The sequence below is a fragment of the Tympanuchus pallidicinctus genome, unplaced genomic scaffold (genome assembly GCF_026119805.1).
Source record: "Tympanuchus pallidicinctus isolate F22 unplaced genomic scaffold, pur_lepc_1.0 scaffold20, whole genome shotgun sequence".
NCBI lineage: Eukaryota > Metazoa > Chordata > Aves > Galliformes > Phasianidae > Tympanuchus > Tympanuchus pallidicinctus.
In genome coordinates, this window is record NW_026294722.1 from 398,035 (window position 1) to 413,128 (window position 15,094).

Genomic DNA, 15,094 nt, shown 5'->3' on the forward strand with positions numbered 1-15,094 from the left:
TCAAATTATGTGATATTTGAAGAAGAAAGCAACTACCTAGGTCAGAGAAGAGCTGTGTAACGCTGAATAGTGGATAAGCCTGTCCTGTAATACACTGCATCATGCCCTTCCTAATCTAAACACTGCTTGTTTTCTGCTTCTCCTGGAAGGAGTCTAGATCCACAAGTCATCACAAGTTGGCCTTTTCAGAAGGTCAGTTATTATAAGATGCATCCAAAGTCTTCTTAGACATGTTGGGCGGGGAAGAACTGAGAACTGCAGTAAGCCAGATACAAAAATACAAGTGAGAGTAGCCCTTTAATTGAGCACTTCAGTAAAATGGCTAGACTTAATCCCTGAATGGTACCAACAGAAACAGGTTAATAATTTCCATTTGTTGCAGTGAGTCTGCCAGTATGTACCAACAGTCCCAAACCATTATTGGTTGTCAGTTTCCCAAGAAGCTGGCATTCTTTTCCCAGTAACAATCATCTGATCTGCTGTAAGCTTAGAGTCACATAACTATTTTCCACTTAAGGAAGATAAGACCTCTTCGGACCTGTTACAGGCAACTTTACGTAAGAATATTCATACATACAAAACTCTCACAAACCCAGGAAAAAAAAAGTTAGTTGTTAACCAACTGTAAGATTTTTCCTCAGTCCTTCAGAGATTCTCAGGAAAGCAGGTCACTTGAATACTAAAAAAAAGTCTTACTAAGTGCAAGGAGTTACCACACAATATGAAGATATCACAGTCACAAATTACAAAATATCACACACTGCTGCTGGGAAAGGACTATGCTAGGGTCATCATACATCCATTCAGTGGTACACTCAAATAAGATGACACACAGCAAAAGTAACAGTACTACCTTGAAGATCTGTAGTAGTGTGATTAGAATGAGGAATAAGTTTCAGTGCAGCATCCACAAAAGCAAGAATTTAATAACATCACTAGCCCAGTACAAAAAAGTACAAACGTAAAGTACAAAACAGTTTAACAAGTCACAGGCACAATGAAAATAGCCAATTACTTTAAATTCATCTCCATAACCAAGTTTCCCTGCAGTGCAGAAACAAGCTTTACATCAGTAACTGTGATCATAGTACAAATATGAAGGTGTCAAATTTTTAGGAAGGTTCATTTTGTAATGATTCTTGGCCTGGTAATAGTGACAGTCTTAAATTTCAATTTAAATTTCAATATCTTTTCAATTGTGCCTAGAGGCTTCTATTTTGAGTTTCTTTTCATCACATTTAAGATTATTGCTCAAGTTTTATAGACATACATACATCACTGCAGCTAGAGTTGGACACTCAAAGTACTAGTAAAACTAGGTTAAAAAAAAAAAAAATCAGCTCTCGTGGCTAGCCATGGTTGTGATAACATTAATAATTGACGACAGAACTAAAGTGTCACAGAAATAGGTTCTTTTCTTTCTACTCCATAGGGAGTGGATCCACAGAATCAGAGATCAGGCCTAGTAACTGTGGTTGCTGTGAGGAAGCGCGAGGCTTCTATCTACCCCGCACCTGCTCTGCAAATAAAAGAGAACTATGATGTTGAATGCTTTTCAGTGACATACTTAAGAGCCTTTTATTTATTTCATATTTTTCACCCCAGCTTTTTTAGTTTTAAGACGTACTTACTTCCAGAGGACTTCCAGCTGTAGCTTGATAGTGCCCAGTTCAGTTATATCCACAATGATTGCTTGAGGCTTGGCTGTAAAGAAGTTTATGCTGTCACATGTCACGACACCAACTAGAACTGTGGCCAGTCCTCGCTGTTCTGTCACCTGCTAGGACAGACAAATATATCCGTTTTCATCTCAAAAGACAACCCTAAGAGTCAAGTGCATGGAAAGGAAATCATCCCTGGCTCAGATCTGCTCAGATGCCCAAACAAACTTAAAACCCTGATCTCTGATCCTAAACCGCTGTGAGCCAGTATTCCACAAAGAATACACCATGGATTGTTCACAAAAAAAAAAAAAGAGAGGTTCAAGAGTAGAAGACGACATACAGCTGCACAGTACATCTAATAACAGAAAGAGGAGGACAGTGTGAAAAATATCCGTCAGATTTTCATAAGTCAACAAAAAGCATAAAGCTTTATTAGCTCTTCTAAAACAAAGTGATTGCCTCAGAAAAACTTGTATTGCTTTACAACTATTATGAGAAAACAGCCTCTCAATTACCCTCTCACCCCATCTACATCACACAGTGGTACCAAGAGAGGTGTTATACAGATACCAGGTTCCAACCCAACCATTACACACCACACCTTGATTTCAAACTGCTCATGGAGATTGGGTATAAAGATCTTTTCTTCTTCATCCCATGTTTGGCTGTCATCAGTCTCAATCTTGCCTTTCAACCTCCATTTTTGGCGCCCCAGTCGCACAGAAACCTGGAAATCACAAGGAGGAAAGATGTTAGGTCAGCAGATCACCAGGGCCTTGCTCTCATCAAGACAGTGAACAGTTCTACCATAGCCTGTTTCCCACTTGCCTTCTACACGCTGTACCCTTGCTCTCCAGTTCCTCAACTACAAATTCACAGCAATAACATAAAGGACAAAATGAATCATTATATACTGCACCTCATACTGGTCACCTGGGCAGAGACGTGCAAATCCCACCAAGCCTGAAAAGAGAAGAAAAGCTCCTAATATTTGAAGAGTTTTACAGTGTCCCAACAAAGCCTCACTAAAGCAGTCAATAACACCTTGCATTTAGCCTCATGCAGAAGCTATCCCACTGGGCCAAAACTCCTTGTCAGCTTCTGTACTCAAATATAAAGTAACATTCTAGATCTGTTTTACAGCACTGAAGCAGAGGTTCACCAAAAATTCTGGTCAGGGTCAGACACAGAAAACACTGAAAGCAACTCACATTAATTTCGGGTTTCCTAGGTAGAAACCTGATTCATTTAGAGTCTATTGAACTAACGAGTCTTGAAAGCAACGTGACAAGAACATACCTTTCATCTTCAAGTGAAACTCTCCTAAATGGACCTCTAATGCCCCTTCTATGAAGCACATGTCCTAAAAGAAAGACTGAACAGTCAACTAGGACTGAAAAGCAGAGTGAATATAGTAACGCCCTTTCCATACATGTCATGTTTTTATGCTATCTTTAAATATCTTTGGCTTATATTTATTTTATATAACAGACTAACACTTGCACTAGTGGAGGTCAATGGAGAGAACATTCATACCACTGTTAAGATAGGAAATTGCAATGCCTCTCCACAAAAGAATGGAACTTTCAATCTTCACTTACTTTGCACTGCTTGTTCTATAAAAATATCATAACTTACACATTTTTGAATCCAATACTCATCACATTACTTCCAGTGGAAGTCACAATGGACACCAACATTACAGCAGAAATGCAACAAGTTTTTCATTTGTCTTCACAGAATCATAGAATTGCTCTGGTTGGAAAAGACCTTAAAGACCACCAAGTCCAACCGCAACCTAACCATACCACCCTAACAACCCTCTGCTTCATGAGAACTTGAAGCCAAACTGAGTAGTGGACAAAAATGGAGGAAACCAGAGCTTTGCCTGAAAGGTTATTTATCTCATAAGTTTCAGTTCACATTATGTACGTATTTTAGTCATGTTAAGTTTCTAAATCCCCTTTACTGGCAAAGTCATCAACAGCTCCCGATGCTTTTTTTTGCTAAGCAACAGTCAGGTCTTCGCTACGCATTAGTAGCACTTCCTACCTCTGTACACTCCTGAAAGTTCTTATAGAGCTCCACTAGGCTCTCCCTGGAGGCTTTGGTGGAAGGAGACAAGGAAAAGGCACGTTTCATATTAGTGGCGCCATCTCGTAATCTGCACTGGATACAATAAGCTTCATAGAGTTCTTCTACCTTTAAATTTGTGGATAATTTCAATAAGGAACACTGTCAGTCTTTAATGGAGGGGAAAAAAAAGAAGACCCACAAACAAAACCCATTATCTTAGTACTGCAACATGCTGCAACTCATGCATTTTACAGATTGGTAGCAAGGTAACTGTTTATATTCCTGAAAACAAAGAGGAGGGGATATTGAGAAAATAATTTGCTCTACAATTATTAGACTAGAAGACAGGAAGTAGAGTAACACCTTGTTAACAGCAAAATTAATCACAAAACAGGAAGCTGATTCTCTTAAAACACATTAATACACCTACAGCTTTAGTCATGTCTAAGGAGATTTAATTCTTTAGAAGCAGACGTGCATATTTCAGAGGTGATAGTGGATAACATGTAAATGTCTTAAAAGCAGAAGTACTTTCTGGAAAAACTGGCTGAGTATACAAATTGGTTTCACAGGCAAACATTCAGCCTGAATAGAAACATTCAAGAAAATAAATTAAAATCCCCTTCTTCCATAACAGAGTGGTTATAGCTTTCAGAAAGTATCCAGTATCATTTATCTTTAGAAAAACTATCATCAAACTATTTTCTATTCAGAGAGTTTGCTTATATAGAAATTTCTCACGCATACAAGGCAAAATTCCCTTACTTTGCTTATGTGGAATTCCAGTTTTCTAATGTATCTCTCCACAGAGCGAATTTGCTTTTGAATTAGGTATGGAGGTAGAGAGAGAGAAAAAACTTGATTAGTTTTTTCAGTATTTCCTAAACAAGTCTTTAAGTAACACAGTAAGCATCATTACTTTTTCCATGTCTGCAATATTCACAGTGCTTACCTTATCAAGGTCATAGTAGAAGGCCTGAAAGACAAATAGCACAAATTGAACAGAAGATCACATCTTTGTATCGAATTAACAACATTTTTATAATTTATGATGGAACTCACCATGCATTTAGATTAAATGCACTCAATTAATGTGTACTGTTTACTACAAGGAGACAGCCCAAAAAACTTTAGAAGCAGTCTCGTTTTCTGTGTGTGGTTGGTTTGCTTCCCTAACTCCACCACAGATGCTTGAATTGAGACAGCAGCCCTGTCACCTTTAGATGTAACAAAGACTTGGATGCAGTCACAGCACACAGGACTTTATTTTTTTGCCTATCATTTCCCAAACGAAAGGAATTCTGATGTGTGAGTTATCTTCTCATTAACACTGTTGCTGAAGGTACTTTTAGGGAGTTGCAAACAGAGCAGAATCTATATTGCTAAGATACATTTATCAGCTATTAAAAACAAAGTGTGGTCTTTCTATTTCAGACTTGAGGAAATCTAACCCTAGTAAAAAAAGGAGTGTGTTTAAATAACAAAGGTGGATGCTGAAAGAGGGAAATTTCAAGTTCAGATCTAAACATAATTTGCTCCATAAATTCTAGATTGTGATGATTTGCTGGATCTCACCTCAGTGCTTTAACTAGAAAACCCCCAAGAGTTCAAAACGTGAGAGATACCATCTATTTTTGCGCCAGCCTTTTAAAATTCACTCAGTTATTAAGATCTACATACCAATCTGGAGTTCCTTTTTGTATCTTTGTGTCGATCAGAGAGATAATCCAATTCAGCCTGATGTGCTTCTAGGTACTCACTGGAGAGAAAGAAAACCAGAAGCATTACGTTTTTCTGGTACATTCATTATGGTATCTTCTCAAATATTTTTTTCAGCAGAATGTTAAAAAAAACAAATTCCTTCTCTAGAAATTTCCCTTTTCTTCTCTAGAGGGATAAATGACTTTACAGATGGATATGGACCAACAGAAGAGGAAGAGCAGCTTCCATTGGTAATTATTTGTTCTCAACGCCAAGTCATTCCTAGAAGATCAGGAGACAGATATACAGAAGCACCTGTAAAAGAGGAACCTAGGTCCACTAAAATCTCAGAATACTTTTTGTGAGGTAGAAAAATCTGTTCATTTGTTCAGCAAGTCTTTTCTTACAGTTATGGAGGAGTAGGTCTTCATCAACCAACCCCATAATAGAAAAAAAAAATAACCTGCAGCATTAACCATTGCATTACAGAATGAAACTTACAGAAATACTCTGTATGCAAGGTAGGGCAGATATCATCCACTGTTTTAGTGTGCAGAACTGAATACCAGCTTTTAGAACGCTAGACACTCCTTCACGCAATTGTCACTTTTTCCAGAGCAGGAACTGTTTTGCAAAGTGTGAAGAACTTGACGCCAGTTGGCTTCTTTACAGCTGCTTGCACGCTAAGGTTGGCCCTTAAGAATTCTTATAAGGCCTTTAACTATTTCTGCTGAGAATATCTCCTTCCAATTCTGCTTTTAACGCAATGTGTGTTCCTCTCACTTTTAAAAGGGAATTAAAGCCACTTGGTATATACTATATAAGACACAGTCACAGAGCAGTTAAAATAATATCACACTAGTCAACTACTCTTCAGGTTTGCTTTGATGCATTTGATTGTCTTACTGTTACAAGATCAGATCACCCAAGGTTCTCAATGGTGGAGCATTCAGCTGCCTGCTCATCACACTTGCCCATTAATAGCTCACTGCAGGAGCATCCAGCACTGTTGGCAGGGAAGTTTGCTTTCCTTTTAGGAGAGCTTTGTCACTTTTAGGTTAAAGCATGTGAATGCTGCCAGCTTGATGGAATGGTACCCAGATGGTTAACAGAAAAAAGTTATTTGCTACAACTATTAAGAAAGAGGCACACATAACATTCTGTACTGAAAATTCAAGTTACTCCAGCACCAAGCAGTCTTAGTCTGTATCTACTTAAAATTTGGACTTCACATTGCCATGTGATACAGTTGTTTTCCGTAGGTTACTTTAGTCAATTAGTTAGCTGCTCACTTTTGGCAGGAGTCTGATCACATGGCGCTCTCTGCAGAGCTGGGAACAAACTCTGATCCACTTTATAGTTTCTCCTCCCTAAACTGTGCTAAATTCTAAACTCTGCAAAAGCATTTAATTCCATTATTTGTTTTAAACCTAAATTCTAATAAGACATCTACTGATTCTTTTATTTATTTTAGGACCAAGACTTCATAGTTCTTTATTTGGGGAAAAAAAAAAAGTGACACTTGAGAGCATCATGTAAGTTATTAGGGTGTTTTTCATGCTCTTAAGAAAACTATGATCAGAATTAACACAGTAGCAAAAATTCTGAGGAAAACAAAAAAATACAGGAACAAACTTCACAGGATGCCAACAGGAAAAAGATACAAGTTTTGCAAATCTAAGGGATGTTTTTTTATCTTCTAACAGCAGCCTTAGAGCATAAATGAAGTTCCTACAGTATTAGACCATGTTCACTGACATCAACTCCAATGATCGAAGATGTATATTTTCATATAGTAAGGTCTGTGGATGCAGTCTAAAGTTTTAGTCACTGGTGGAGTCAAAGATGGATACAAATTATATCATTATAATTATATATGTGGCATTATACCACATCTTACTACAGTCTGTAATACCAAGAATGCAAGCTCACCCATATTTTATTCTCCATTTAAGCACTGAGTAATGAAACTGACAGTTTCCTCAAAGCCAGAACACCCCAAATTCACACTGCCAGCCCTCTTTGATTTCTGTTATGCCTGCTGCATACACCCATGTCTGCCAGACAGAGAGAACATACAAATCGGACCTTTTGTCCTTTTTAGTCAAATTCACACTAATGCAGCATTGTCCACGTGGTCTGAAACAGTACTAGCTTTAAAGCAATAAAATTGAAGTAAGGAGCTTAAACTTGTTCGTACTGCCATTGGAAGATGAGGTTATGCTATAGATTGGTTTCATCACCTCAAGTCAACTAGGTTTTTCATATGGATCTGCTCAGACCTATACCTTAGAACAGCTCTATAATATCTTATGTGTCATGTAATCTGCATAGAGATAACAGAAACAGCTGTTTCTGTTATAGCTCCTCCTCTAGAAGCTTTCTTCAAATTACCTCCAAAATCCAGCTGTCCTATCCCTCTTCAGTTATCTTCTTTATCTTCAGGCTTTCTGCTTCCTACTCTGTATCCTCTGAAAGCCTCCCTTTCTTGAGAAATCTCAGTTGCTCCAGAAAAAAATAGGCAATTTCCCAACAGAGTTTTACTTGTCACTGATTTTTTTTTTTAAGAAGTATAACAAACAAGGAACAAACAAAAAACATCAGAGGACCTCAAACATTTTGTTTGTGAGCAGACTGGCTGAGCACAAACGAAACTGTCTTCCAAAATTTCAAACCAGTGCCTAGAGAAATTATTATGTAAATTTAGGTATGACAAATGGAGACAGAGAACAACATGATATACAGAGTTAAGCAGCATGACTAGGTATAAGTTACAGTATTTAAGAGTCCTTACTTAAGTCCTTTCTTCAAAGCTTCAAAAATTTTCTTCACCTGCAGTGGTTTTGGATCCCAGATGACTGCCCCTTTCTGCAGTGAAGAATAAGCCTTAGGGGATTTCAATGACATTCTTGATCTTACTGAGCTTCTGCTGAGAGACTTTCTGTAGGAAAAGAAAGGAAATAAGGAAGAGATGAAAAATGCACCACCTGGAAGAAAAGAGATATCTAACCTACAGTTAGTTTCCAGGCTACAAGTTATATGCCCCATCCCACATAGCTTTATTGAAAAGAATAAGGCTCTTGATACAGCAAGAACACTTTCACAGATAATATTAGAAAATTAATGCACAGCCTCAAATACCTAATGCAGACAAGGCACAAATTCTTTTGTGACTCCAACAGAACTAAGAAATGGCTGCTAGAAGCAGACTTAAGGAAGAGCTCTCAGGCAAATAAACCGTAAACAATCACATTGTTATCATTTCTCTTAAGCCTTGCTTGGCATTAGCTAAGTCTCTGATTCCACACACACATTCACACTGGCTGTTGAACTAACTACAGAAACAGTCACGTGAGTCATGCTGCAGGACAGGATCACCCTCATTCTGTCTCTCATCTGCAATCCAGTAAAGTAAGGCAACAAACCTTTGCTAACAACTGCAAACCACAAGTAGATTTCAGGAGAATTCTACTCTCCAGCTACCAGTAAACTCTAGAGAAATACCTAAAAATTTACATTTCTAAACATTCCCTTGGGCACAAGTACAGAGTAGAACAAACACACATGATTAGCCTTAAAACATTACCAAGAGACTAGATAAGCTATTATCTTTTGGACTGACAAAGCTAACATAAAAAAACCTTTAGAGTTCTTTGCCAACCTTCATCAACCACTGAAAAGATCATTTAGACCCCCAACGTATTATAGGAAAGCCTACTGCCAAGCTCAGGTTACATACAAGAAATAATTATCAAAGTGTTTTTTCCAGTATCTAACACCTCACTTACTTTAAAAAGCAGCTGCAAAAACAAAATTAAATATCATCTCTAACAGAAGTCCCATACATAGGGCTATTTTCGCTAACCTGAGGAATTACAACGCTCTATCTATATTCTCTTTCAAAGTCTCAATTAGTTTTATCCAGCTTTGTTAATACTCCCCAAAAGCCAAGCTTCTAAAATAACATTGACTTAAATAAGATTCCTATTCCACAAAGCTGAGACAACTGGTTGCATTCAGAGAAGCTTTCCACCTTCTCTATTATTTCCATCCTAAATTCAGTTCACCTGGGAAAATGGCGAACTCAAATAGACTTAATAATTATCCACTGGTTGCTGTAAGGTGTAGGCATGCGACTCAGAGCCTAATGAGGTTATCAAGCTGGGTGATGGAACAATTATCCTGGTGCTCAGTTTCTGCTTCTTTTCTTTTAACATCTAATCTGCTACCACAGATCACTAGATATTTCATTTCTTCACCCCAATGATTATCTTAAGTGACTTTTTTTTTTTAATGATGGCTTAATGTAAAGCGTTGATCAATGAAATCATTTTGAGCTTAGGTTACCCATACCAAGAACATAAATGCTAAATTAAAAAATCACGATACCACTGTGGGTTTTTTTCCCTCTAAAATAACAAATCTTTGAGTATTTCATGCAAAGTGAGAGGCTTTCAATAGGAATAACACTGGAAGTAACAGTCCAGCCACTAACAACAGTTAAAACCATCTCCTGGAATGATCACTAATTAAAATTCCTTTATGCAAAGAAGAAAATAGCATCCATATTCATATTTTAGATAAGTATTCTAAATGGCAAGGTACCATACAGAACATAATTCTATCTTTTGAAATTAAAAAGCTCAAATTACTCTTGTTTTTGTTTGTTTGGGGGGATGAAAGGCTTTGGTTTTTACCTTCAGAGTTTTGGGCTGCGAAGCCTAAATTTAGGAAACCACCTTCCTTCAGTTTCAAGTATTGCATGTGTCTGGGAACTGCTGAGTCACGGCCTGAAGCTCTGATTGACCACCTGAGGCGAGCACTGAGTCAGCCCTGGGAGCACAGGTGAAGGCGATTCAGCTGTGCTGCTGGAAGGGGTGCAGCCTGGCTGCCCCTCTCCTAGGCCTATTGAAGAGCTGGCTGCCAGTGGGGAAGGAGCTCTGCTGGAGATTGCCTCTGTTGGTGTTTTGTAGGTGAGCCCAGCGTAAGGGTAAGCCTTCCATTTATTCTCTTTTGTTATCATTGTCCACTTTGCCTAACTCTCTTGATTATATTGTGATTGTAACATCTTGATGTCCATTGATTATACAGCATGTAAACAATAAATAGGGATGGACTGTGATTTAAAACTTACTTTTCTCCAATATCTTCTGGGTGATGTAGCCAATAGGTATTACTCAGTATACTGATGTTTAGAATCCTATTTTCATACATTGAATAGAAATGTTGAATATAGCTAGCTTGGGATTTTAAGGACAGCACTTAAAGGTGGCTGCTATGTTACTGCTTTCCCTTGTGAACTTAGTAATGTAAGTATCAGATTTCCTATTTTATAGGTAACAGTAATAACATTTCCTGTGGAGACCACGGCGAAGAAAAATTAAACAGTGTGTCTGATTGAGAGCCTCAGAAAGTTGCTAAACAAATACAAAAGTACATTTAGCATCTGTTTAAGAATCCACATGGACCTGATTTGTGTGTCACCCTCTGAATAAACCTTGCATTGGGCCCCTGCAGTCTCCTGCTATGTTTTGCAACATTGCTTGAGAGAGAATTAAGTTAAGAGAGGGTAATTCTAAGACTTACCACGTTGGAGAAGGCTCCACGTTTGCCAGGTTATGATTAAGTAGCTAGTACAAAGATCTCTCTAAATATCATGATTCCTGAACAAAACTGTTTGACTAAACACTTAAATAACAAAAAGGAATATAAGAAAAAATATATGATACATAGAAAAATGTATAGGCATTTGGCTAGAAAACCACTGCAGCTAGAAATAACAGATTTATCTTAAGGGATAAAGACGTTTTTCTGTTTTGAGCATTCTTAGACTTTCTTTATTGGAGAAACAGCTGTACCCCTTTCCTGGTAGATCCTTTCCCTGCTGCAATTCCAACAATGTACTTGAGCTCAAGTCTGTTTATGTAATTTATTACCAGTGCTTCTTCAAGATCATTGGTGTAATTTCAGATGTTTAATTCTTGCTGAGTGTAGGACTATTTTCCAGCTTCCACAACAAATTAATTTACTCCAATACAAAGACTTTCTGATCATACAGCAGTCATGCTGGAATTCCATTTCTGCACATATCTTGTACCTTACTATGATATGTTTACCTAAAAGTTAATGTAGTCTTTTGGTTCTTTGAAAACATATTTTACTAAACAAGTCCAGAATTTTAGTGATATACACCTTGATTTCTTTTTTTTTCAGTACTCTAATACTTTTAGAGGCACACTTTCCAATAACTCTATGATACCTAGAAATAATTTACTTTGTTTTTACTCCAGTGTGCACTGGCAGCCAGAGATGATACTACTTTGAATTCGTATGTCACATCTTCAAAAAGCACTCCACAGGCTATACAAATAAATTAGGGATCACTAAATGCAGAAGAACAAGAAGAACACTTCTAGAGCGAAAAAAACCTGGATAGTCATCTGCATAAAGCAATGCTACACAACTACATAAGATAAGCAAAAAGGGAAAAACAGTGCTGGATGGTTTAGCAGTTACTGTGTTGGACTGAAAACCGAAAGATTGGATAGCAACCTTGGTTATACTGTTGACCTGTCACTGACAGTAGTGAATTTGCAGTAGCCTTCTTGACCTCTCTGTCTTCCACCCTTGCTCTTGTTTGCGGCATTGCCAGAAAGCAGTCCCTCCTCTTGTGTTTTGCTACTCTGTTTAAATAACTCCAGGAGAGTTTTAGTCAAGCTCAATTACATATTTTGGCAGGATTCACCATTAGTATGTATCTTTTCAAAGGTCTATGAGATTTTTAATTACCATAGCTATTCTGAACACTTTCCATTTTATCAGAACACTGGTCTTAGCCAGAACATATCCTTTATTATAAGGGTCATTAGAACAGGCCTGAAGGAAAAATGTCTCCTACTAGAGTACTAATACTAATTCTTGAGCACACTGAGATCCCAAGAACTAATTTCTGGAAATTAGAAAACTGATTTTTTAAAATGACACAGGTAAATAATACTAATTTTAGTATCAGACCTACTTCAGCATTTGCAAGTGAGGTCATCTCTGCAATCGTATCCACTTTTGAGCTCCAGTGAAGTGGAGGTCAGTAATTACAACAGTCTCTGTAGCACCTTCCAGACTGATTTTTTATTTTATTTTTTTTTAAGAAATGGATGCTATCTAGTTTCTGATACATAACTTCTCTCACAGATCAGAAATCCAGCCATCTCTAAATTACAGTGTGTACAGCAGTAAGATAATACAATGTGAAATGTAACTGTTAACACTGATCATGACAAGAGTCAATAGTTTTAAATAAAAAATGAAGGAATGACTCCTATGTACAGATGTTTTGTGTTGAAAAATACATTCCTAGTATGTAATATTTATTGTCTGGCGGGTCAGGTACTTTTTTGATTGTTTTACTTACGCTAATTTTCTGCTCTGCACAGTGCTGAATCCAGTGAAGGAACAACTCCTACTGATACCACCTCCATCACCAGAAGAGACGAATGTGAGTTTGACCGACATGACCCCAATCAGTAAGTCTGATGGATTCTGAAATAAACAGAAAAATAAATGAGTTGAAACCTTGGCAGTTCAGGCTTACACCTGCGCTGTTGCAAGTGCTGAGCTGCAAGAAAGTGGAAAGCCAGAAAAAATGCAGATTAAATAGAAAAAAAAAAAAAAAAAAAAAAAAAAAAACACTTGTCTGCTATACACGTTTCCTCTGTTGCCACGCACAGAATCAAAGAATCACCACGATTGGAAAAGACCTCCAGGACCATCAACTCCTACCTAGCAACAGTACTTCCTCACTAAACCACGTTCCTTAGCACAACCCATGTATTTCCACATCGGTTTGAATGCCAGAAGAATACTCAAGCTCTCAGCTTGGTTAGGTCCAAAAAGTAGTAGTACCTTACATCTGTGCAGAGCCTCACTCAAGTCTGGCAGAACCGGCTTGAGTGTGGTACTTAAGCCCAGAGCTGAAGTCTGGTTTCAACAGTAAATTTCTTTTTCGTGCTGCTCCTCCAGCAAGATCTCCTTCACATGGCCGTTTTCTGTTTTCCATCAGTCAAACTCTTGCTTTCTGGAGAACTGTGCTCTTTGCCACATGTCAATAGAATCCAAGTTACAATGTAAGTAACAGACATATTCCTCAAAGCAGCTGCAGAAAATCACTCAGACAGTTAATATACAGAAGAATTCCTTTCCTTCTCCCCTCAAGCTGGTGTAATGTAAACACCACAACTAGCAGCTTTGGTTTTAATGAGGCCAAAATGGGGGCCAAACCCTAATTTCCTCTCTTAGTTCGTGCTTCTGACTCACAAAAAACGTGAAATTATTGAGAATTCTTAACTGATTAAAAGAAAATATGATATAAATTTGCATAGAGAAGAACAAACTCCTACAGAGAGCTCTAAATGCAGACGCTCCATGGAAAAGTTTTTCCTCTATTATGAATGAGCTTCAAAGATTAGTGAGATCACTCAATCTATCAGTGTAGATACTGGAAAGGAGCACCTCCACTAAACCCAATGTCCCTACATTATCCCAGCAGCATAAGTACAGCTATCATAAAATCACAGAACAGAATTCAGACTAGAAGCCACAAAGTGCCAGGATAAGACTTTTCTTGGCTCTGCCACTAACTTGGAGAGCAATCTCACTCAATATTCTTCCAGGCTGCATATAAAGAACTGAACAGTTGAACAAGACTATCCAAGAGGGATGAAATTTCAGCGCTTTGCTGAATCTGGGCTAGTCTACAGGTACACAGAGAATTACTGTAAGTTACTATGCTTTAGGTATCCTTATACAACAAAGTAGTAATTAAAGTTGTCATGAGTTTTTGTTAGTAGTAAGAATTGATTAGCTCTTTCAAAGCCACTCAGGGCTACAAGCTGAGGTCAAAGACTCCTATTTCATTGCCTGTCCTACAAGTTCTGACAAGCTCATGAATAAATCCATGAGAAAAAGAAAGAAAAAAACATTTTAGAACAAGATATGAGAATGACAAATTTGAGGCAAACAGCTACGTGCTTTGCAAGCTACCTTGTAGAAGAAAATGTTGGGGATAGCTAGTGGTTTTATATGTCAGGGCGCTGAAGCTCACAGAACTCCATAGCTTCAGCAGCATCAACAGAAATCTGTTACACACGCAAATATAGGTGCACATTAATCACATTTTTACCAATCTCTTCAGGCCCCTTGTCTTGAAATGATGCCTCTTTAACACCCCTAAACAGACAGCATACTCGCGTCACATCAGATTTGATGTTTCAAAATACTTTCCATTCTTTCCTCTAGTTTTCAGACCCTTCTGTCTGCAGTCATCCATCAACAGGATTGTTACATTTAAAAAAAATTCTGCAACTTACTGAAAAATGTCATTGCACAATGAGCTGTTAAAGGAAGAAATGAAAGGAACAGCCTTAGAGTTACTCACCACGTCCCTCCTGAAGGCTGAGAGATTTCCAGGAATGATCCCTCAGCTCCCTGACCTGGGAAGTTTATTTCGTGAGTAAATGGGAAGGAGGAAATGCAGGAAAAGCATGTGTGATCCTACAAGATTCCTAAAGCCTTTATCAAATGAGACTGGAAGCTTTTCAAATAAATATATATGAAACAAACTAAAACAGAGAGAACCTTAATGGGGAATGGGAAAT

At 37.8% G+C, this 15,094-nt stretch overlaps 1 protein-coding gene across 14 annotated transcripts in view; it reads right to left on the reverse strand.

The window, feature by feature from the left end:
* Positions 1-15,094, reverse strand: part of RIPOR3 (RIPOR family member 3) — a 49,899-nt gene that overhangs the window by 19,575 nt on the left and 15,230 nt on the right. For 7 of the 14 annotated variants that reach the window (XM_052683857.1, XM_052683856.1, XM_052683861.1 and 4 more), the window contains 10 exons: positions 12,853-12,980; positions 8,236-8,382; positions 5,421-5,499; positions 4,684-4,716; positions 4,506-4,559; positions 3,717-3,866; positions 2,964-3,027; positions 2,584-2,627; positions 2,266-2,391; positions 1,632-1,777 (listed from right to left, as the gene is read on the reverse strand). In XM_052683857.1, coding sequence (XP_052539817.1) covers positions 1,632-1,777; positions 2,266-2,391; positions 2,584-2,627; positions 2,964-3,027; positions 3,717-3,866; positions 4,506-4,559; positions 4,684-4,716; positions 5,421-5,499; positions 8,236-8,382; positions 12,853-12,953 — 944 coding nt within the window. In that variant the 5' untranslated portion in view covers positions 12,954-12,980. Of the gene's footprint in view, positions 1-1,631; positions 1,778-2,265; positions 2,392-2,583; positions 2,628-2,963; positions 3,028-3,716; positions 3,867-4,505; positions 4,560-4,683; positions 4,717-5,420; positions 5,500-8,235; positions 8,387-9,306; positions 9,495-10,138; positions 10,162-12,852; positions 12,981-13,343; positions 13,365-15,094 lie in introns of those variants that run through there. The other 7 variants (XM_052683868.1, XM_052683854.1, XM_052683862.1 and 4 more) reach the window with 6 other exon arrangements.